The sequence below is a fragment of the Pseudophryne corroboree genome, chromosome 3 (assembly GCF_028390025.1).
Source record: "Pseudophryne corroboree isolate aPseCor3 chromosome 3, aPseCor3.hap2, whole genome shotgun sequence".
NCBI lineage: Eukaryota > Metazoa > Chordata > Amphibia > Anura > Myobatrachidae > Pseudophryne > Pseudophryne corroboree.
Window position 1 is genome coordinate 65850061 of NC_086446.1, and position 24325 is coordinate 65874385.

Consider the following 24325-nt stretch of genomic DNA (forward strand, 5'->3'; position numbering starts at 1 on the left):
CAGGGATGCCGCCCGCCTGAGCACATCCCCATCACCGTCAGCAGTGTCAGAGTCGGTATCCATGTCATCTTGCATAATCTGGGCAAGTGCAAGTTTCTCTGGGCATATGCTAGGGGACTTTGCAGGAATAGGAACAGAACCTGACCAAACTGCCATAGACTTCTTTAAAACCTTAATTTCAGTCTCAGTATGAGCTACCATAGTAGAGATCTGAGAGATCATTCCCTTAATAGAGGTCAACCACTCAGGCTCAGTAATAGGGATCTGAGACAAGGCATTACATTCCTGTATACATGGAATGGATTCCTCTGGAGAAGAAATGTCCTCTGCAGCATAAGACACAGAGTCTCTAGACATGGCTATGTGAGAAAACAAACCCCCACACACACAGGAAAATGTCAGACACAGTTTCCCCCCAAGTATGCCACAGAGAAACACAGAGCTTGGAGCCAGCACACACACACAGCGCTTCCCTAGGTAGATATAATACAACTACCTGGCGCTGACTGTGTACCTTATAAGACTACACAGTCATTTCACAGCCTCCACCCCTTTCTACAACCCCCTAGTCCTGCACAGGATAGCTGGAGTTGCGTGGAGTGACAGCTCTCCCTGTCAGCGTCTCTGTACTGGATCTGCTCGCAGGAAAATGTGCACTGAACGCTGCTGGGTCCGCTCTGAGGAGAAACTCCGCCACCTGAACATGCCCTGCTTCCCGTTCTTCACTTTTTTATACTGGCCTGAGGAATGTTGCTGGCAGCGTTACCGAGGTCCCTGACAGCCTTGGTGACCAGTGTATAGGCGATGGCTCAGGGCGCCCCTCATAGCGCCGCACTGTGTACCGCTGAGCCTCCAGAGCGTAGTTAGTACTGTGCTCCCGCCGTTGCCGCCATCTTCACACCGGCTCCCCGCTTGCTGTAGGGGCCGGTGACTCACTCGCCACCGAAATATTCTGGCTCTGTTATGGGGGTGGCGGCATACTGCAGGAGTGAGCGGTCACCTGAGGCGGATAACGATCATCACCCTCAGCAGCTCGGTGTCCTGTAAGCGGAGATAGTGGCTATTAACCTCTCAGGGTTGGACACTACTCCCCCCCTAAGTCCCACTAAGCAAGGAGGCTGTTGCCAGCAGCCACTCTGTGTCTAACTCTATTAAAAAACAAAAAAACCTGGAAAAACTCCAATGGAGCTCCCCTAGCCGTGACCGGCTCCTTCGGGCACATTTTCTAAACGGAGTCTGGCAGGAGGGCCATAGAGGGAAAAGCCAGCCCACACTGTTAAACTCTTAAAGTGCCAGTGGCTCCTAGTGGACCCGTCTATACCCCATGGTACTAATGTGGACCCCAGCATCCTCTAGGACAGTGATGTCTAACCTCGACACTCCAGCTGTTGTTTAACTACATATCCCATCATGCCCTGCTAGTTTTGTTATTTGGCCGTGCTAAAACTGATGCAGGGCATGCTGGGATGTGTAGTTATACAACAGCTGGAGTGTCAAGGTTAGCCATCACTGCTCTAGGACGTAAGAGAAATATGAGTATATCATATATTTATATTGCAGCCAGGCTGTTTCTTGCGCCTCATCTCTCGGGTATTGCATTACTCTTGTGTGTGTATTTTTTGGTGTCTAAGAAGATGATCTTTACGTGTATAACTTTTGTCACACTCAGAACACGGATATTGTTTCTCACCTGTGTTCCTTAGCTTATGATTACAATGTTTTGGTTTATGTGAAAAACATTTCCCACACTCAGGGCATAGATATGGCTTCTCCCCTGTGTGAGTTCTCTGATGCAAACGAAGAGCTTGTTTTTGTCGAAAACATTTCCCACAGTCAGAGCATAAAAATGGCTTCTCACCAGTGTGAATTCTCTGATGTGTAACAAGATCTCTATTCGATGCAAAACATTTCTTGCACTCAGAACATGGAAACGGTTTCTCTCCTATGTGAATTCTCTGATGTGCAACAAGAACTACTTTAAGCGTAAAACATTTCCCACACTCAGAACATGGAAATGGCTTCTCCTTTGTGTGGCTTAGCTGATGTCTTTTAAGTTTTGGTTTTTCTGAATAACATTTCCCACACTCAGAGCATCGATACGGCTTCTCCCCTGTGTGAGTTCGCTGATGCAAACGAAGACCTAGTTTTTGTGCAAAATATTTCCCACACTCAGAGCATAAAAATGGCTTCTCACCAGTGTGAATTCTCTGATGTTTAACAAGATCGCAATTCAATGCAAAACATTTCTTGCACTCAGAACATGGAAATAGTTTCTCCCCTGTGTGAGTTCTCCGATGTGCAACAAGAGCTGATTTCATCATAAAACATTTCCCACACTCAGAACATGGAAACGGCTTTACCCCTGTGTGAATTTTTCTATGATGTACAACAAGAGTTGCTTTCATTCTAAAACATTTCCCACACTCAGAACATGGAAACGGCTTTACCCCTGTGTGAATTCTCTGATGTGCAACAAGAGCTGCTTTCGTCATAAAACATTTCCCACACTCAGAACATGGAAACAGATTTTCCCCTCTGTGAGTTCTCTGATGTAAGACAAGACGGTATTTACATGTAAAACATTTCCCACATTCAGAACATAGAAACAGAAATGGTCTCTCACCTGTGTGAGTTTTCTGATGTTTAACAAGACGTGATTTATCTGTAAATCGTATTCCACACTCAGAACATGGAAACGGCTTCATCCCTGTATGAGTTCTCTGATGTGAAATAAGACCATATTTTTGTGTAAAACATTTCCCACACTCAGAACATGGAAACGGCTTCACCCCTGTGTGAGTTCTCTGATGTACAACAAGACCACATTTTTGTGTAAAACATTTCCCACACTCAGAACATGGAAACGGCTTTATCCCTGTGTGAGTTCTGTGATGTTTAACAAGACTTGCCTTCTCACTAAAACATTTCCCGCACTCAGAACATGGAAATGGCCTCTCACCTGTGTGGGTTCTCTGATGTATAACTAAGTCTGACTTACGTCGAAAACACTTATAACATTCAGAACAGGAAAATATTTTGCAAGCTGTACTAATATTGGAGTCATCAGTGGAACATTTCTCATTATCAGGGGGATCAGGTAACACATCTGCACTGTGATGGATTGAATGTATATTTGGAGTAATGGTGCTTTCTCCTGGAGAATTTCCTGTGATGATGTCATCTTCTATTTTTAAATCTAAAAAACAAAATGCAATATCCATCAAAGATATTCCTTCTTTCGTGTCCTTGTGCTGGAAAAATTAGATTTATGTTAAGAACTTACCGTTGTTAAATCTCTCTGCGAGGTACACTGGGCTCCACAAGGATTCACATTGGGATGTAGAGTAGGATCTTGATCCGAGGCACCAACAGGCTCAAAGCTTTTGACTGTTCCCAAGATACACAGCGCCGCCTCCTCTATAACCCCGCCCCCATGCACAGGAGCTTAGTTTCGTTAACCAGCCCAATACAGTAGCAGGTACCAGAGGCGACAATCGCTCATAGCCAATTACACCAAACATTTACCGCAGGAGAGGGTGTCAGCGGCTATGCCAATACCAACCCAAAGAAGCTAAGTGCGTCAGGGTGGGCGCCTTGTGGAGCCCAGTGTTTCTCGCAGAAAGAGATTTAACAATGGTAAGTTCTTACCATAAATCTCGTTTTCTGCTGCGGAGTACACTGGGCTCCACAAGGATTCACATCGGGGATGTCCTAAAGCAGTTCCTTATGGGAAGGGATGCACTGTAGCAGGCATTAGAACCCGGCGTCCAAAGGAAGCATCCTGGGAGGCGGCGGTATCGAAGGCATAGAACTTTACAAACGTGTTCCCGGAGGACCACGTTGCCGCTTTGCACAATTGTTCAAGGGTCGCACCACGGTGGGCCGCCCAAGAAGGTCCAACCGACCGAGTAGAATGGGCTTTAATGGTAGCAGGAACCGGACGACCAGCCTGTACATAAGCATGTGCAATCACCATTCTAATCCATCTGGCCAGAGTCAGCTTAGAAGCAGGCCAACCACGTTTGTGAAAACCAAACAACACGAAGAGAGAATCAGATTTCCTAATGGAGGATGTTCTCTTTACATAGTGTTCACTCTAGGTGTCTTTCACAGGGCGCTGCGCCCTGCCCCTTTTTTAGACACCTGAATGCCACCCTGCCCGTTTGTGTGCGCCCTCCCGCCCCGCACTTTGCTGCCCGTCGGCACATTAAGCACATTTCAGTGATCGCAAAGAGGGACTCGGATTTTAAAAGTGAGCGGGTCCCGCAGGACGCGCTGTTTTTTGCTGACCGCCGCCTCACAGCCAATAGAAATCCCCAAGCCCTGCCTCACCAGCCAATAGCCGCCGGCAGCTTCTCAACATCCAATCGCGGCCGGCAGCGTCTCCCAATCCAAGCGCCACTTGAGACGTCGGTCCCTCCTCCCTGCGCTGATCTCCAACCCACTGAATGTGTGGTGGCAACCAGGAGCGGACATCACGATGACAGGAGAATGGAAGATGCAGGAGGGAGCCAAGGAGAAGGAGAGGAGCGCCTTCACCACGGGCAGCCCTGCTGCAGAGAACATGAGCTGGGGTCGAGCGGGACATGTCAGTGCGGTCGGGCACCACGACCGCAAAGTACCAAGAGGTCAGAGCGCTGCGACCTAGGGGAATGGTGATAAATCTTTAGTTTCACAAACGTGCAGGCGGGCCTTTCCTATATTTATTTAATAACATGGCCAATACCTGCACATTATACCTGTGAGGGAGCTTCCTGTTATTCCCCCAGCGTCCCAACTACTAGTGCACACATCCTGCCCTCTGCTACCACTACTGCACCCATCCTGCCCCCTGCTACCACCACTACTGCACCTATCTTACCCCTTGCTACTACTACTGCACCTATCCTGCCCCCTGCTACCACCACTACTGCACCCATCCTGCCTCCTACCACTGCTGCACCTATCTTACCCCCTGCTACCACTACTGCACCTATCCTACCCCCTACCACTACTGCACCCGTCCTGCCCCCTGCTACCACTACTGCACCTATCTTACCCCCTGCTACCACTACTGCACCCATCCTGCCCCCTGCTACCACCACTACTGCACCCATCCTGCCTCCTACCACTGCTGCACCTATCTTACCCCCTGCTACCACTACTGCACCTATCCTACCCCCCACCCCTACTGCACCCATCCTGCCTCCTATCACTACTGCACCTATCTTACCCCCTGCTAACACTACTGCACCTATCCTGCCTCCTACCACTGCTGCACCTATCTTACCCCCTGCTACCACTACTGCACCCATCCTGCCCCCTGCTACCACCACTACTGCACCCATCCTGCCTGCTACCACTGCTGCACCTATCTTACCCCCTGCTACCACTACTGCACCTATCCTACCCCCCACCACTACTGCACCCATCCTGCCTCCTACCACTGCTGCACCTATCCTGCCCCCTGCTACCACCACTACTGCACCCATCCTGCCTCCTACCACTGCTGCACCTATCTTACCCCCTGCTACCACCACTACTGCACCCATTATACCCCACATACCCACACAGTGCCCATTATAAATACCCCCATACCCACACAGTGCTCAGTATTCACACCCCCACAGTGCCCATCATACACACCCCATGCCCACACAGTGCTCATTATACACCCGCCACTACCTGGTGCAATGTTTCTCGGAGCTCTCTACCTGGTGCAATGTTTCTCGGTGCTCTCTACCTGGTGCAGTGTGTATAACGTGCTCTGCCTGGCGCAATATGTATAACGTGCTCTACCTGTCGCAGTGTGTATAGGAGGTTCTACCTGGTGCAATGTGTATTAGCTACACTACTGTGTGGTGTAATGTGAATTTCCACTATTATGTGGCCATGCCCCTTCCCCACGAAAAACAACGTGCCCATTCTTTATCATGTGGGAATGGGAGGAGCAAGCATTATAGTATGTACCTAATTTTGCCCTTCTAACTGAAAAATGTGCCCTCCTGAACGAAAAATGTGCCCTCCCGAATGAAAAATGTGCCCTATCCGTGATCAGCACCCTGCCCTAAAAAAATCCTAGAGTGAACAATATTTACATAGATAGAGCCCATACTACCTCCAAAGACCGCTCTTTGGTAGACAACTCAGGAGAATTAAAATAAAATTTATGTGGAGTGCGCTGTCAAAATGCGGCTCGTGTAGGGGGTGGTAAAACCCCAAAGAAATGTAAATACAGAAAAAACAGGAATCACCAGCGCTCTGTTGCTCGTATGGGTATATAACCCAAATTGATTTAATAAATATGTAATATAATTAATAATATAGAATCGAAAAAAGGGCGGTAGGTTTAAGTTGAAGAACTGATGAATATATAACGTATTTAATCAGATTTATGTCTAAAAACACAGATGTCTAGTAGACATATATAAAAACATAGTAAAATAAATTCATAAGTCATGACACATTCCCATATCCCCTCAGGAGAAATAAAGCACACCCCGGCTAGGACTCCCTCCGGAATTAAGTCCACACTGATAAATTGAAGAATAGTAGGATGATGGAGTTCAATATGTCCCTTTTAAGCACAACAGTGCAAGCTTTTTCATGCAGCTAGGGAGACCTCCAGTTCCTCCACAGGTGGTGATGTCCAGGGGAAATGCCGTCCAATTGATGCCGTCTGGGTAGAATTGAGAAGATTTCTCCAGTGATGCCAAGGGGATTTATAGGTATAAAGTGTCCAGAAAGTCTTGTCTCAACGCGTTTCGCTGGTGTTGACAGCCAGCTTCCCCAGGAGTGAAATTCACATCAGGTAGGGTAGCAATTTTTCTCTGAAACCAAACCAACAAGGCAGAGATGTGAACTTTGAGGGAGGCCAGACCTAGGCCTAAGTCCAGGCCCTGTTGTAGAAAGGCCAATAGTTTGCCGTACTAAACTTGAAAACGTCATGATTGTGAGACACACACCAAGTAAAGTAAGCATTCCAGACCCTATGGTAGATCCGAGCAGAAGCCGGCTTGCGGGCCTTCAACATAGTTTGAACGACCGCCTCAGAAAAACCCTTGGCCCTCAGGACGGAAGCTTCAAGAGCCACGCCGTCAAAGCCAGACGGGCCAAATCCTGGTAAACACAAGGGCCCTGAACGAGGAGGTCTGGTCGTTGTGGAAGCAGAAGGGGACGATCCCACAAGAGACCCAGTAGATCGGAGGACCAGTGCCATCTGGGCCACACTGGAGCAACCAGAAGCAGGTTTCCTCCTTCTTGCTTGAACTTCCGTATTACTCTGGGCAGAAGTGACACCGGAGGGAACAAATATGGTAGCTGAAAGTTCCATGGAATTGCCAAAGCGTCCACGAACGTAGCTTAAGGGTCCCTTGTCCTTGCTCCGAAGACTGGAACCTTGTGATTGTGTAGAGAAGCCATCAAATCCACATCTGGAAGACCCCACGTGTCCACGAGAAGTTGAAACACCTCTGGATGGAGGCTCCACTCTCCGGCGTGTACGTCTTAACGACTGAGATAGTCCGCTTCCCAGTTCAGGATGCCCGTAATGAACACTGCGGATATGGCCGGTAAATGGAGTTCTGCCCACTGCAGAATCCGCAATACTTCCCTCATTGCCATGCGGCTTCGAGTGCCGCCTTGATGGTTTATGTACGCCACCGTGGTGGCGTTGTCCGACTGTACTTGGACAGGTCTGTTCTGTATGAGATGCTGGGCCATTGTCAACGCACTGAACACTGCTCGCGTTTCCAGAATATTTATCGGGAGTAGGGACTCCTCCTTGGTCCACCGACCCTGAAGAGAGTGTTGTTCCAACACCGCGCCCCAACCTCTCACACTGGCATCCATTATCAGCAGGAGCCAGTTGGATATCCAAAAGGGACGGCCCCTGCCCAATCGTTGGTCCTGAAGCCACCAGCTCAATGACAGGCGGACCTCCGGAGACAAGGAGATCATGTGAGATCTGATCCAGTGAGGTAGTCCGTCCCACCTGGTCAGAATTAACTTCTGCAGGAGGGCGAGAATGGAATGGAGTATACTCCACCAAGTCGAAAGCCAACATCATGAGACCCAGCACTTGCATTGCCGAATGTATCGACACTTGCGGACGAGATAGGAAGCATCAGGACTTTCTCCTGAGACAGGAACAACCGTTGGTTGTGAGTGTCCAATAACGCTCTCAGGTGTACCATGCTCCGAGCAGGACAAGGGAGGATTTCTTCCAGTTGATCAGCCACCCATGGGCTTTCATGCACTGGACCGGCAGATCGAGATGACACAGGAGAAGTTCTGGGGAACTTGCCAGGATCAACAAATCGTCCAGGTACGGTAGAATCCTGACCCCTTGACGGCGGAGTGTAGCCGTCATGACCGCCATAACTTTGGTGAAAACTCGGGGAGCAGTTGTCAAACCAAATGGTAAATGCCTGAAATTGGTAATGAAGGTTGCCCACCGCAAACCTCAGGTACTGCTGATGAGATACCACAAAAGGAATATGAAGGTTGGCATCCTGCATGTCCAGGGAGACCATATAGTCCCTAGGCTCCAAGGCCAGAACAATAGAGCGCAGCGTTTCCATACGAAACTTGGAGACCCGCACATGCTCGTTAAAGGACTTCAGATTGAGAATGGGCCGTGAGGACCCGTTCGGTTTCGGGACTAGGAACAACGGTGAATAGTACCCCTTGCCTCTCTGAGTCAGAGGCACCTTTACTACCACTCCTGTGGTCAGGAGGGACTGTACCACCGAGTGCAACGTGTCTCCTTTTGCCGGATCCAGAGGCAAATCAGTCAGGCAAAATCGATGAGGGGGCCGACTCTTGAAAGGTATGGCATAACCTCGAGCGACTACTTCCCTCACCCAGGTATCTGAAGTGGTCTTCAACCATTCCTGGGCAAAACCTAGATTTCGGCCCCCCACCCTGGGATCCCCCAGCGGGAGGACCGCCCCGTCATGTGGCAGGCTTGTTTTTTTGGAAGCTGGCTGATGAGCAGCACAGGCACGCTTCAGTCTGGGCAGGTCTGGAAGCACAAGCTTGCTTTGGGTACACCTGACCTTTTGCTTTTCCTGGAGGACGAAAGGGCAGAGGGAAAATAAGATTTTAAACCTACAAGTAAATCTTTTTCTCCTAGTCCGTAGAGGATGCTGGGGACTCCGTAAGGACCATGGGGTATAGACGGGCTCCGCAGGAGATATGGGCACTCTAAAGAACTTTTAGTATGTGTGTGCACTGGCTCCTCCCTCTATGCCCCTCCTCCAGACCTCAGTTAGAGAAACTGTGGCCAGAGGAGATGGACAACATGAGGAAAGGATTTTGTAAATCTAAGGGCAAGATTCATACCAGCCCACACCAATCATACCATATAACTTAGAATATACGCAACCAGTTAACAGTATGAACGAAAATAAGTATCAGTCAAAGACCGATTCCAACTGTAATATAACCCTTATGTAAGCAAAAACTATATACAAGTCTTGCAGATTTAGTCCAAACAGGAACGGGTGCCCAGCATCCTCTACGGACTAGGAGAAAAAGATTTACCGGTAGGTTTAAAATCTTATTTTCTCTTACGTCCTAGAGGATGCTGGGGACACCGTAAGGATCATGGGGTTTATACCAATGCTCCAAACTGGGCGGGAGAGTGCGGATGACTCTGCAGCACCGATTGAGCAAACGCGAGGTCCTCAACAGCCAGGGTATCAAACTTGTAGAATTTTGCAAAAGTGTTTGAACCCGACCAAGTAGCTGTTTGGCACAACTGTAATGCCGAGACGCCTCGGGCAGCTGTCCAAGAAGAGCCCACCTTCCTAGTGGAATGGGCCTTTACCGAATTTGGTACCGGCAATCCAGCCGTAGAATGAGCCTGCTGAATCGTGTTACTGATCCAGCGAGCAATAGTCTGTTTAGAAGCAGGCGCGCCAATCTTGTTGGCTGCATACAGGACAAACAGAGCCTCTGTTTTCCTAAGCCTAGCCGTACTGGCTACGTAAGTTTTTAAGGCCCTGACCACATCCAGAGACTTGGAGTCCTCCAAGTCACCCGTAGCCACAGGCACCAAAATAGGATGGTTCATATGAAAAGAAGAGACCACCTTAGGCAGAAATTGAGGACGAGTCCTCAACTCTGCTCTATCCACATGAAAAATCAAGTAGGGGCTCTTGTGAGACAAGGCCGCCAACTCTGACACCCGCCTTGCAGATGCCAAGGCTAATAACATGACCACCTTCCAGATGAGAAATTTTAATTCCACCGTTTGAAGAGGCTCAAACCAGTGTGATTTAAGGAACTGTAACACCACGTTAAGGTCCCATGGTGCCACTGGTGGCACAAAAGGAGGCTGGATGTGCAGCACTCCCTTTACGAAAGTTTGGACTTCTGGGAGAGAAGCCAATTCCTTTTGAAAAAATATAGATAGGGCCGAAATCTGTACCTTCATAGAGCCTAATTTTAGGCCCATATCCACTCCCGTCTGTAGGAAGCGGAGAAAACGGCCCAGATGGAAATCCTCCGTAGGAGCATTCTTGGTTTCACACCAAGATACATACTTCCTCCAGATACGGTGATAATGCTTCGCCGTTACTTCCTTCCTAGCCTTTATCAGAGTAGGGATAACTTCCTCCGGAATACCTCTCTCTGCTAGGATTCGGTGTTCAACCGCCATGCCGTCAAACGCAACCGCGGTAAGTCTTGGAACATGCAAGGCCCCTGCTGTAACAGGTCTTCCCTGAGAGGAAGAGGCCAAGGATCTTCTGTGAACATTTCCTGAAGATCCGAATACCAGGCCCTTCGAGGCCAATCTGAAACCACGAGTATTGCTTGTACTCGGTTTCGTCTTATGATTCTCAGCACTTTTGAGATGAGAGGTAGAGGGGGGAACACATAGACCGACTTAAACACCCATGGTGTCACTAGGGCGTCTACCACTACTGCCTGAATACCTCCGAAGCTTTTTGTTGAGGCGTGACGCCATCATGTCTATTTGAGGAAGTCCCCAAAGACTTGCTATCTCTGCAAAGACCTCTTGATGACGTCCCCACTCTCCTGGATGGAGATCGTGTCTGCTGAGGAAGTCGGCTTCCCAGTTGTCCACTCCCGGTATGAAGACTGCTGACAGAACATTTACGTAATTTTCTGCCCAGCGCAGAATTCTGGTGGCTTCCGTCATTGCCACTCTGCTCCTTGTCCCGCCTTGGCGGTTTACATGAGCCACAGCTGTGACGTCGTCTGATTGAATCAGAACAGGTAGGTCGCGAAGAAGATACTCCGCTTGTCGTAGGCCGTTGTATATGGCCCTCAATTCCAGTACGTTGATGTGTAGACAAGCATCCTGGCTTGACCATATCCCCTTAAAATGTCTTCCTTTTGTGACTGCTCCCCATCCTCGGAGGCTCGCGTCCGTGGTCACCAGAACCAAGTCTTGAATGCCGAACCTGCGACCCTCTAGAAGGTGAGCACTCTGCAGCCACCACAGGAGAGACACCCTGGCCCTGGGGGACAGGCTTATCTTTTGATGAAGGTGTAGATGGGACAACGACCATTTGTTGAGAAGGTCCCACTGAAACGTCCTCGCATGGAACCTGCCGAAGGGGATGGCCTCGTAGGCTGCCACCATTTTTCCCAGAACTCGAGTGCATTGATGAACAGACACTCTTTTTGGTCTTAGCAGCTCCCTGACCATGTTCTGGGTGTCCTGGGCTGTTTCTAATGGTAGAAAAACCCTCTTCTGTTCCGTGTCCAGAATCATACATAGGAATGATAGTCGAGTCGTTGGAAGCAACTGAGACTTTGGCAGATTGAGAATCCAACCGTGTTGATGTAACACTCTCAGGGAGAGTGACACGCTTTTCAGCAATTGATCCCTTGATCTTGCCTTTATCAGGAGATCGTCCAAGTACGGGATAATTGTGACAACCTGCTTGCGCAGGAGTACCATCATTTCCGCCATTACCTTGGTGAAAATCCTCGGGGCCGTGGAAAGCCCAAACGGCAACGTCTGAAACTGGTAATGACAGTCCTGTACCGCGAAACGCAAGTATTCTTGATGAAGAGGAAATATAGGGACATGAAGGTAGGCATCCTTCACGTCCAGCGCCAACATAAAATCCCCTGCTTCCAGACTGGATATCACAGTCCGGAGTGATTACATCTTGAATTTGAACTTTTTCAAGTATAGGTTTAGGGATTTTAGATTCAAAATTGGTATGACCGAACCATCCGGCTTCGGTACCACAAACAGTGTTGAATAGTACCCTTTCCCCTGTTGGCCTAGGGGAACCTTGACAATCACTTGCTGTTGACACAGCTTTTGAATTGCATCTAATACCACTCCCCTCTCCGAGGAAGAGGTTGGCAAGGCCGACTTGAGAAATCGGCGAGGGGGCACCTCTTCGAACTCCAGTTTGTAACCTTGGGATACAATTTCCAGCGCCCAAGGATCCACGCCTGATAGGACCCAGACCTGGCTGAAGAGTCAAAGACGTGCCCCCATCGATGCGGATTCCCTCCGTGGAGCCCCAGCGTCATGCGGTGGATTTAGCAGAAGCCGGGGAGGACTTCTGCTCCTGGGAACTAGCCGAAGCAGGTGTCCTCTTACCTCTACCCTTACCTCTGGCGAGGAAAGAGGACCGCCGATCTCTTCTGGACTTATGCGACCGAAAGGACTGCATCTGATATTGTGGGGTTCTCTTTTGCTGTGGGGTAACAAAAGGCAAATATTTAGATTTATCCGCAGTAGCTGTGGATACCAGGTCCGCGAGACCATCCCCAAACAAAACTTCACCCTTGTAAGGTAAAACCTCCATATGCTTTTTTGAGTCGGCATCACCCGACCATTGGCGGGTCCACAGAGGTCGTCTTGCCGAAACTGCCATGGCGTTGGCTCTAGAACCAAGCAGGCCCACGTCTCTTTGAGCGTCTCTTATATACAAGACTGCGTCCTTAATGTGACTTAAAGTCAGGGCAACAGTATCCTTGTCCAGAGTATCCATGTCAGCCAACAAGATATCTGTCCATGCTGCAACAGCGCTACAGACCCATGCCGATGCTATTGCCGGTCTGAGTAAAGCCCCCGTATGTGCATAAATAGACTTTAAGGTAGTCTCCTGTCTACGATCCGCAGGATCCTTAAGGGCCGCGGTGTCTGGAGATGGTAGCGCCACCTTCTTGGACAGACGCGTTAATGCCTTGTCCACCCTGGGCGAGGATTCCCAACGGACCCTGTCCTTTGCTGGGAAAGGATACGCCATAAGGATCCTCTTGGGAATCTGCAGTTTTTTGTCAGGAGTTTCCCAAGCTTTTTCAAATAATTTGTTCAGTTCCTGAGATGGAGGAAACGTTACTTCAGGTTTCTTCCCCTTAAACATGTGTACCCTCGTGTCAGGAACAGAAGGGTCATCTGTGATATGCAAAACATGTTTTATTGCCATAACCATATAATGAATACTTTTGGTCACCTTAGGGTGCAAACTTGCCTCATCATAGTCGATACTGGAGTCAGAATCCGTGTCGGTATAAGTGTCTACTATTTGTGATAAGGGACGCTTTTGAGACCCTGACGGGCTCTGCCGTTTCCTTGGACTCAGCTTTGTCTATTCTCTTATGTAATAAGGTCACATTAGCATTTAAAATATTCCACATATCATACCAATCATGAGTCGGCGTTGCCGACGGAGACACCACAATCATCTGCTCCACCTCCTCCTTGGATGAGCCTTCCGCTTCAGACATGTCGACACACGCGTACCGACACCCGTACACACACACACACACACACAAGGATATATCTATAAAGGGACAGTTCCCCAACAAGGCCCTTTGGAGAGACAGAGAGAGAGTATGCCAGCACACACCACAGCGCCAACTGACACTGGAAACAATTCCAAGATATAGCGCTTTTATATATATACACATATTATATATATATATATATATATATATATATATATATATATATATATATATATATATATACATATTATTTATATATATATATATATATATATATATACACACATATTATATATATATATATATATATATATATATATATATATATATAGTGCAGTCGTTGTGCGGCACTCAGGATTAAAGGCAGAACTTAACACCAGCAGTCTATCATCAACGTTTCAATTTTACTTAGAAAATTGTCATCAGGATACATCTGTATCCTGATGACAATTTTCTAAGTAAAATTGAAACGTTGATGATAGACTGCTGGTGTTAAGTTCTGTCTTTAATCCTGAGTGCCGCACAACGACTGCACTATACTTATCCTTTGGAATAGTGAGGGCACCAGGGACTCTTTACATCTGTTATTGGAGTGCCGGACCATCTCCCACATATATATATATATATGCCCCCCCTCTTTCAGCCGTATCACCGTTCTGCCGGGGAGAGTCCGGGGAGCCAGCTTCTCTTCAGCACACTGTGGAGAAAATGGCGCTGGTTAGTGCTGTGCGACCAAGCTCCGCCCCCTCTAGTGACGGGCTTCGGTCCAGCTCAAATTCACAATTAATGGTGGGGGATGAACATATCCACTGACTCCGCAGGCCATATGTATAATAACATGCCAAAACAGAAGTATATATTGCTGCCCAGGGCGCCCCCCCCCTGCGTCCTGCACCCTTCAGTGCCTGTCCGTGTGTGTACCGTGTGGGAGCAATGGCACGCACTTACCTCAGGGAAGATCTGAAGTCTTCTGCCGCCTTAGAAGTCTTCTTTCTTCTTATACTCACCCGGCTTCTATCTTCCGGCTCTGTGAGGAGGACGGCGGCGCGGCTCTGAGATGAACGGCAGGGGGAGACCTGCGTTCCGATCCCTCTGGAGCTAATGGTGTCCAGTAGCCTAAGAAGCAGAGCCTATCATTTAAGTAGGTCTGCTTCTCTCCCCTCAGTCCCACGATGCAGGGAGCCTGTTGCCAGCAGTGCTCCCTGAAAATAAAAAACCTAACAAAATTATTTTATCAGAGAAACTCAGTAGAGCTCCCCTGTAGTGTACCCATTCTCCTCTGGGCACAGAATATAACTGAGGTCTGGAGGAGGGGCATAGAGGAAGGAGCCAGTGCACACCCATACTAAAAGTTCTTTAGAGTGCCCATATCTCCTGCGGAGCCCATCTATACCCCATGGTCCTTACGGAGTCCCCAGCATTCTCTAGGACGTAAGAGAAAGTACTTTTAGCCTTCTGTGCGGAAGGAGCCGTACTAGGTAGGCAAGCTGTTTTAGCAGTAGCCAGAACAGCCACAATCTTATTGAGGTCTTCTCCAAAGAGAATGTCTCCCTTGAAAGGAAGTACCTCCAGGGTTTTCTTGGAATCCATATCCACCGACCAGGATCTCAACCAAAGGATCCGTCTGGCCAAGACTGACGTAGTAGCAGCCTTGGCCGCGAGCACCCTGGCATCGGTGGCCGCCTTCTTAAGGTACAGAGAAGCAGTGATAATAAATGAGAGACATCGTCGAGCATGCTCAGATGCGTTGGAAGGCAGTTCCGCCTCAAGCTCCTGAGCCCACGCCTCAACAGCTTCGGCAGCTCAAGTTAGGGTATAAATCGCTTTTAAAAACAGCCCGCCACCCGTCTGTTCCTTCAGAGAGGCGACGGTAGCTACTGGCAGAGCAGAGGAAACAACCATACGCGCCACATGAGAATCAACGGGCGGAGGGATCTCCCAATTCTTACATACCTCCGCAGAGAGAGGATAGCGAGCCAACAGTCTCTTATACGGTGTGAATTTTGTCCCCGAATTTTCCCAGGATTCCTGACGTATGTTAACCAGGTGTTCAGAAGGGTGTGGTATGGTATGCCGGCGGTCGGGCTCCCGGCGACCAACATACCGGCGTCAGGAGCCCGACCGCCGGCTTACCGACAGTGTGGCGAGCGCAAATGTGCCCCTTGCGGGCACGGTGGCACGCTACGTGCGCCACGCTATTTTATTCTCCCTCCAGGGGGGTCGTGGACCCCCACGAGGGAGAATAAGTGTCGGTATGCTGGCTGTCGGGATTCCGGCGCCGGTATACTGTGCGCCAGGATCCCAACGCCGGCATACTGAAGACTGGGGTTCAGAATGGGGTACAACTTGTTTAACCACCTTCTTACGTTTAAACTTATCCGGTTTCTTAGAGACAGCCTCAGGCTCATCAGACACCTGAAGAATAAGCCTAATCGCTTCAATCAAATCATGGACATCCACTAAAGACTTCCCTTCCCCATCAGAAACATCTGTATCAGTGTCTGTGGGATCAGTATATGCACCATCCTCCTCAGAGGACCTGTCCGGGATAGCAGTGGATTGGGAGGAGGTAATGGCCCGTTTAGAAGACGATTTAGTCTTAGGCGAGCGAGAGTGACACTTCGATTTAGTCATCGACCGGTTCAAATGCTGTAACTGAGTGGAGATTTGATCAGCGAATGACGGATTAATAGCAGGGACCATAAACTGCTGCAGTGGCACAGGTGGTCCCACAGGGGGCGCCAATTTAGTTATAAGCGTGTTTAATAGCGTGGAAAATGTAGCCCAAGGTGGGTCCTGTGAAGCCTCCGATGCTACAACCCACTGGGGGTTAAGGAACCCCCTGAACCTGAACTCTCAGCTGCCATATTATCCTCCGTCACGTCCGCAGCCTCACTACCGCGCAATGTGGGAGAAGCCCCAGCGTCGTTGCCACGTGTAGCAGACATAACAATGTGCACAATATCGCACAACCTGGTACAAGGTGTAGCAGCAATATACCTAGCAAGAGCACCCATGAAGTGCGACTATGACCGCACAGACCGGGAGTTCAAGAGATATAAACGTATATGGTGACTATAAATCACAAGTAAAAATACACAGCAGATATATCTTGTGATACAATCCTATATTAAACAAAAAGACACCTGATACACTTAGCCCCCTCAGGTATAGCAATATAGGAGTAGCACGCTGATTGAAATACCCTAATACCCTGTAATGAGGCAACCACGCAGCAGCTACATGCACACACACATCTATAGTCACAAGCGTACCATGCAGCAATTATACACCATAAAACTGCACTGGACTAGCAATACCAAGTAATACTCAGTATGGCTATATGTATAAACAATAGATATAACAAACACAGTAAAGACTGGATGTGTATCACAGGGTGTTAGTACCACACAACCCTGAATGTATGCACTCTTTCTTAACTAACACTGTCCCAGTGACAGGTAGAATACTTAAGTGTCCTGTTAGAAACACAGCACTGGCAATCAGGCGGTTCTACAGAGGAGGATTTGCCCCAGCAGTCCTAGAAACAGTTCAGCTCAATCTGTGATGGCCGCTGGCTGGGAGTGAAGGAGAGGAAAGCAGCTACAGGGTGGGAACAGGCATAGAAATGGCGCCCTGGGGCTGGGGGGAGGGGCCACAGGTCCGACCTGCTCCCCCTGCTGGCATCCCCACCAGGCGCTGCGGGCAGCTAAAAATGGGGTATTTGTACAATAAAATCCCCCCAGACCTGTGCCCATAAGGTTTCCCTGGTGGCTAGTGGAGCGACTACCCAGTAATCAGTGTCCACACCACGCATGCGCGGCCCGCCTACTACGACCGTGCTGGATCGCGGTAAAGTGCGGGCACAGAAACCCCTTACCTCCCCCGTAGCTACGGCCCCACGATCTGGGAGGACGGCGGCGTGTGTGTGACTCACGTGTAGAAGGAACCGGTGCCTCCTCTGCAGTGACCCGGCAATCAGGGCGCGTGAGTATACAGTGCCACTGGCGGTGAGGGAGCTGCAAACAGAAAAGTCTGCGAGACTTTGCCTGCTGCAGCCCTTGAAGTCTTTTGTAGAAAAATCTTCTTTCTGTCATTTAAGCTATCAATAGACTGCCTCAGGCAGCCCTCCTGTTAAGTGCCTGCTTACTGCATGGCACCAACTTACAAACTGAGCTCCTGTGCATGGGGGCGAGGTTATAGAGGAGGCGGCGGCGCTGTGCATTTTGGGAATAGTCAAAAGCTTTGAGCCTGTTGGTGCCTCGGATCAAGATCCTACTCTACACCCCGATGTGAATCCTTGTGTACCCCGCAGCAGAAATAGGATTTTAATTACCTACCAGTAAGTCCATAGAGGATACTGGGGTCCACATTAGTACCATGAGGTATAGACTGGTCCACTGGGAGCATTGGGTACTTTAAGAAATTAATAGTGTGCACTGGCTCCTCCCTCTATGCCTCTCCAACCAGACTCAGTCTAGAAACGGTGCCCGAGGAGACGGACATACCTTGAGAGGATTTAAAAGGTCAGTGGTGAGATTCGGACCAGCACACACAAACGAAGAGGAAAGCCATGCTAACCAAACTTGAACAGCAACAGCTGAACCAGCAACAATACTTAACCAAGTAACAGTGCAGGAAAAATGAAGCACCTGGCGGGCGCCCAGTATCCTCCATGGACTACGAGAAAAGGATTTACCAGTAGATAATTCAAATCCTATTTTCTCTTACGTCCTAGAGGATACTGGGGTCCACATTCGTACCATGGGGATGTACCAAAGCTCCCAATCCGGGCGGGAGAGTGCGGAGGTTCCTGCAGAACTGATTGGCCTCTGAGTATCTTCAATTTGGTCAAAGTATCGAACTTGCAGAACTTAGCAAACGTGTTTGAACCCGACCAAGTAGCTGCATGGTCCAATATGAATCATTGCTGACTTTTTGTTCTGGACTGTGGCTTGAACGAATGAATAACCAGTAAAGATAAATTTGGCATTTATGAAGAACTGCTGCTGTTATTATTAGATTGCCACTAATTATTAATTAAGCACCGATCACTCCGGAATTCACTATAGGCTTGAGAGGAGTATAGGTTTTCCAGCAGTTAGGTTGTCTAGTATTAAATGATTACCGAGGTTGCTTGGTATTTTTAAAGTATTTTTTAAATATTTAACACCGGCCGTATGTGTATTATTGTATGTTTTAAGTGTTTTTGTCTGTAATGTGATATTAAAATATCTAAAATCTATATCCTGGTTGTATAGCGCTTCAATTGTTGTTTTTTATGCTGGATAGTAAGCCTGATCCAGCGAGCAATAGACTGCTTTGAAGCAGGACACCCAATTTTATTAGGATCATAGAGAACAAACAGCGAGTCCGACTTTCTGTGATGAGCTGTCCGCTTCACATAAATCTTCAAAGCCCTCGCAACATCTAGGAACTTTGAGGTAGAAGAGGTGTCGGTAACCACAGGAACCACAATAGGTTGGTTGATGTGAAACGCAGAGCCCACCTTTGGAAGAAATTGCTGCCGAGTTCTAAGTTCAGCTCTATCCTCATGAAAAATCAAATAGGGGCTTTTGTGAGACAACACCCCCAGTTCCAACACACACCTGGCTGAAGCCAGGGCCAACAGTGTGAGTCTTCCACTTAAGAAACTTTACGTCCAGTTCCTGTAAGGGCTCAAACCATTCTGTTTGTAGGAACTTCAACACCACGTTGAGATCCAAAGGGAGGCTGGATGTGCAGAACACCTTTCAAGAACATCTGAATCTCAGGGAGGGAAACCAATTGCTTCTGGAAGAAAATGGATAAGGCTGAAATCTGGACTTTAAAAGGAGCCCAGGCGTAAGCCCACATCCACACCTGACTGCAGAAAAAGCAGAAAACCTCCCAGTTGAATTTCCACCGCAGGAAATTTCCTGTTCTCACACCGAGACACGTATGTTTTCCAAATAAGGTGGTAATGCTTAAACGTTACCCCCTTTCTGGCTTGGCTCAAAGTCGGAATAACCTTGTCCGGAATCCCTTTCCGGGCTAGAATTTGACGCTCAACTTCCATGCCGTCAAACGTAGCCGTGGTAAGTCTTGATAGACAAACGGCCCCTGTTGCAGGAGATCCTCTCGAAGAGGTAGACGCCACAGATCCTCCAGGAGCATTTTCCAGTAGATCCGCATACCACGCCCTTCTTGGCCAGTCCGGAACAATGAGAATTGCTAGAACCTTTTTTCCCTTTTTATTCGTTTGAGAATCTTTGGGATCAATGGAAGTGGCATAAACACATACACCATCTGATAGGCCCATGGGGTCGCCAGAGCGTCCACCGCAACTGCCTGTGGGTCCCTCGATCTGAAACATACCGCTTGAGCTTCTTGTTTAGACTAGAGGCCATCATGTCAATTTGTGGAATTCCACACCGACGTGTCAAGCACCCGAACACCTCCGGTTGGAGGCCCCACTCTACTGGGTGGAGGTCGTGTCTGCTAAGTCTGTTTCCCAGTTGTCTACTCCCGGAATGAAGATTGCCGACCACGCCACAGCATAGCCAGAGGAGAATTCTGCCCAGAGGAGAATTCTTGTCACCTCTGACATTGCTGCTCTGCTCTTCATTCCGCCTTGTCGGTTTATGTACGTTACTGCCGTCACAATGTCCGACTGAACTTGAATGCCTTGATCTTGAAGAAGATGCGATGCCTGTACAAGGGAATTGTATATGGCCCTGAGTACCAGAATGTTGATTGGAAGAATGGTTTCCTGATTTGACCATTTTCCTTGGAACTGTTCCCCTGGATGACTGCTCCCCAACTTCTGAGGCTTGCGTCTGTGGTTAGCAGAATCCAATTTTGAATCCCGAACCTTCGACCCTCGGTCAGGTGAGAAGTCTGAAGCCACCACAGAAGAGAAATCCTGGCTTTTGGCGACAGATGTATCCTCTGGTGCATGTGGAGATGCGATCGGGACCATTTGTCCAACAGATCCAGCTGGAAGGGCCTTGCGTGAAACCTTCCGTACTGTAGCGCTTCGTAGGCAGCTACCATCTTCCCCAGAAGGCGAATACATAGATGCACCGATATCTGGGATGGCTTCAGGACGTCCCGCACCACTGACTGGATTACCAATGCCTTTTCCAATACTAGGAATACCTTCTGTGCCTCCGTATCCAGTATCATCCCCAGGAACGGAAGCCTCCATGTTGGTTCCAGGTGAGATTTTGGTAGGTTCAGAATCCACCCGTGATCCTGGAGTAGTCGGGTTGAGAGGGCAATGTTGTCCAACAACCTCTCCCTGGATGATGCTTTTATCAACAGATCGTCCAGGTACGGTATTATGTTAACTCCTTGTTTGCAGAGGAGAAACATCATCTCCGCCATTAACTTGGTGAACACCCTCGGTGCCGTGGAGAGGCTAAATGGCAGGGCCTGGAACTGGTAGTGATAGACCTGTAATGCAAACCTTAGATATGCCTGATAAGGCGGCCAGATTGGGATATGAATGTACGCATCCTTGATATCCAGAAAAAACAGGAATTCCCCTTCCTCCAGACCTGAGATCACCGCTCTCAGAGACTCCATCTTGAATTTGAACACCCATAAATACAGGTTAAATGACGAAGTTTAAAATGGGTCTTACCAAACCGTCCGGCTTCAGTACCACAAACAGGTTGGAATAATAACCTTTGTTCTGCAGCTGAGGTGGAACTGGAACAATGACCTGAGTCTGTCCCAGTTTTTGAATTGCATCCTGTAATATTATACCTGCCTCTGGAGAAGCTGGTAAGCCTGATTTGAAGAATCTGTGAGGTGGGAGTTCCTGAAACTCCAGTCTGTAACCATGTGCGATAAGCTCTTTGACCCAGGGATCCTGGCATGATGTCGCCCATACGTGACTGAAATCTCTTAATCGGGCTCCCACCTGCCTGTCTTCCGGGCAGTGCGGTCCTCTGTCATGCTGAAGTCTTAGAGGAAACAGAACCATGAGTGCTGTTCCTGTGAAACTGCAGTTGCTGTTTTTTGGGGTTTACTTCTATAACCGTTGAAGGCTGTAGAAGAACCTTTGGTCTTATTTTTTAATTTTGCTGTCCGAAAGGACTGCAGAGTCGGAGCCGAGTAGGTCTTCCTAACTGGGGGAGCTGCGGAAGTAAAGTATGTAGACTTACCCGCCGTAGCCTTGGATATCCACGTATCCAGTTCATTTCCAAACAGGGCCTCACCTGTGAATGGTAGGCTTTCTACACCTTTCCTGGAATCCGCATCTGCAGTCCACTGAAGTAGCCATAGGCCCCTGCGTGCTGACACTGCCATGGCCGTGGTGCATGCATTGAGCAAGCCTATTTCTGTATATGCCGTAGGAGTAAAACTATCTCCCCTCTGGGTAAGGAATATAATCCCTCAATTAGGTTACAGGACCATTTTGCAATGGCTCTCGTGATCCAAGCATAAGCTATAGTAGGTCTTTGGGCCACCCCCACAGCTGTGTACAGAGATTTGAGAGTGGTCTCAATCTTGCAGTCAGCCGTGTCTTTTAAGAAGGCTGCCCCTGTACAGGCAAGACTATCTTGCGTGACAAACTAGATACCGATGCATCAACAATCGGTGGGTTTTCCCATTTTTTTCTATCATCCTGAGGAAAAAGGGAAGGATGTAATTAACCTCTTAGGGATCTGAAACTTCTTGTCAGGGTTAACCCAAGTTTCTTCAAATAGGGAATTTAATTCCTTAGATGCAGGGAAAGTAGCAGAGGATTTTTACATTAAAATAAGATTCCTCATCTCTTCTGTCACCTTGTCAGGAATGTGCAGGACTAATACCTCTAATAGCTTCTATCAGGGCCTGTATTCCTTGTGACAGGGCTGCATCCCCCCTCCTGCGTACACCTCACCCTCCTCTGCATCGGACACATCATCAGTGTCAGTCTGCAATATCTGGGCCAGTGTATGCTTTTGTGGACAAGTGGCAGGGGTCTGAGACTCTGGTACGGGACCTTAATCTCTATTCATCAGGTCATCCACAGTCTGTCTTAAGTATTGCGTCTCTTTCTCATTATGGGACAATTTGTTTGAAATATTTAAAATCATCTCCTTTAATGAATCCAACCATGTAGGTTCGGACCCACTAGCCTGAGAATGTGTACTGTCCCGAGTACACTGCAGTGATTCCCCTGGAGAAGAAAAACACTCTGCCGTGCATGAGACACACTCCTTAGACATTGTGCAATGTAAAAGAACACAAAAACACAGCAGAAAGAGTAAAACACAGTTAACCTACACAGCCCTCTAGGGAGACACAGAGTATGTTTGAGTCAGCCACACCGCACCCTTATAGCTAATTGCAAACTGAGCTGGGTTGCAAACTAAGTACTCTTAGTTGGGTCTTAGTATTCTAATATTGCTCCCCCCCCATTCTTGCTTGGACCCCCTGGTACCGCTGAGGTAGTTTGGAGTCCTTGTGAAGGAGCTGTGCATCTCTGCCAGTCTGATCTGTGTAAGCTGCAGAGGGAAAATTGCGCTGGTGACCTGCAGGATCTGCTCATAGTGAAGCCCCGCCCCCTCAATGGCGCGCGGTCTTCCCAGTTTTTTTTATACTGGCTGAGGATTTATGGTGCTTAACAGCGGGTTAGAACCCCTGTAAGCAGTGCTGCCAGTGTGGGTAATGTTTATAGTGGCTCAGGTCGCCCCTCACAGCGGTTTAACACACACACAGCATGTTGCCTGAGCCAGGAGACGCAGCCTGCATGTCAGTGCTGCGCTCCATACCCTTATGCCGCCATTACAGTCGGTGACCCGCTAATGGGTACGCCGGCCTCCTACTCGCCACTCTTCATACTTCTGGCTCTGTTAGGGTAGGCGGCGTGCTGCAGGAATGTACGCTCACCGTTGTGGGGCTTGTGAATAGTTCCCTCAGGAGCTCAGTGTCTGGTCAGCGATGAACGGGTCCATTAACCCTAAGGGAGGTTAGGCCGTCGCCCCCCTTCCCCCCCCCAAAGTCCCACGAAGCAGACAGGCTGGGGCCAATCAGCCCATGCCTGAAAATAACAAACAGAAAAACAAATGTAGAAAACTCTTCAGGAGCTTCCCTAATCGTGATCGGCTCCAATTTCTAAACTGAGTCTGTTAGGAGGGGCATAGAGGGGAGGAGCCAGCGCACACTATTAATTTCTTAAAGTGCCCAAGGCTCCAAGTGGACTCGTCTATACCCCATGGTACTAGTGTGGACCCCAGTATCCTCTATCACGTAAGAGAAATAAAATAAATGGACAGGTATAGATATCTTGTTTTTACACCAGGAAGCATTTCCACAGATATAGATAAAGAAGCTGTTCTACCCATTCTTTGCACAAGAGTTTCTGATTTTCACTCATATAAACTAGTGTAAAACAATTGGTAAATCTACTTTATAGAGGTGTAGATTTTAGACATCTTAATGTAAGTAAATATTAATCAATGGTTCTAGGCAATACTCAAGAAGCACCCGTAACAGATATGGTAACAAAGGACGGGACCATTTTTGGAGTTTATTAAATTCTACACACTGGAGGTGCAATCCAAATTTTGATCAGATTGTCCGTTTTGGGCGTTATCGTTCATGCAATGGAAGCCACGCATCAGTAATTATTTCATTA

At 48.4% G+C, this 24325-nt stretch overlaps 1 protein-coding gene across 1 annotated transcript in view; it reads right to left on the reverse strand.

The window, feature by feature from the left end:
- Positions 1-1528: 1528 nt before the first annotated feature.
- LOC135057165 (uncharacterized) overlaps positions 1529-24325 on the reverse strand; it is a 208438-nt gene continuing 185641 nt past the window's right edge. The window contains exon 13 of the mRNA XM_063963064.1: positions 1529-3196. Within this exon, the coding sequence (XP_063819134.1) occupies positions 1599-3196 (1598 nt within the window). The 3' untranslated portion in view covers positions 1529-1598. The remainder of the gene's footprint in view (positions 3197-24325) is intronic.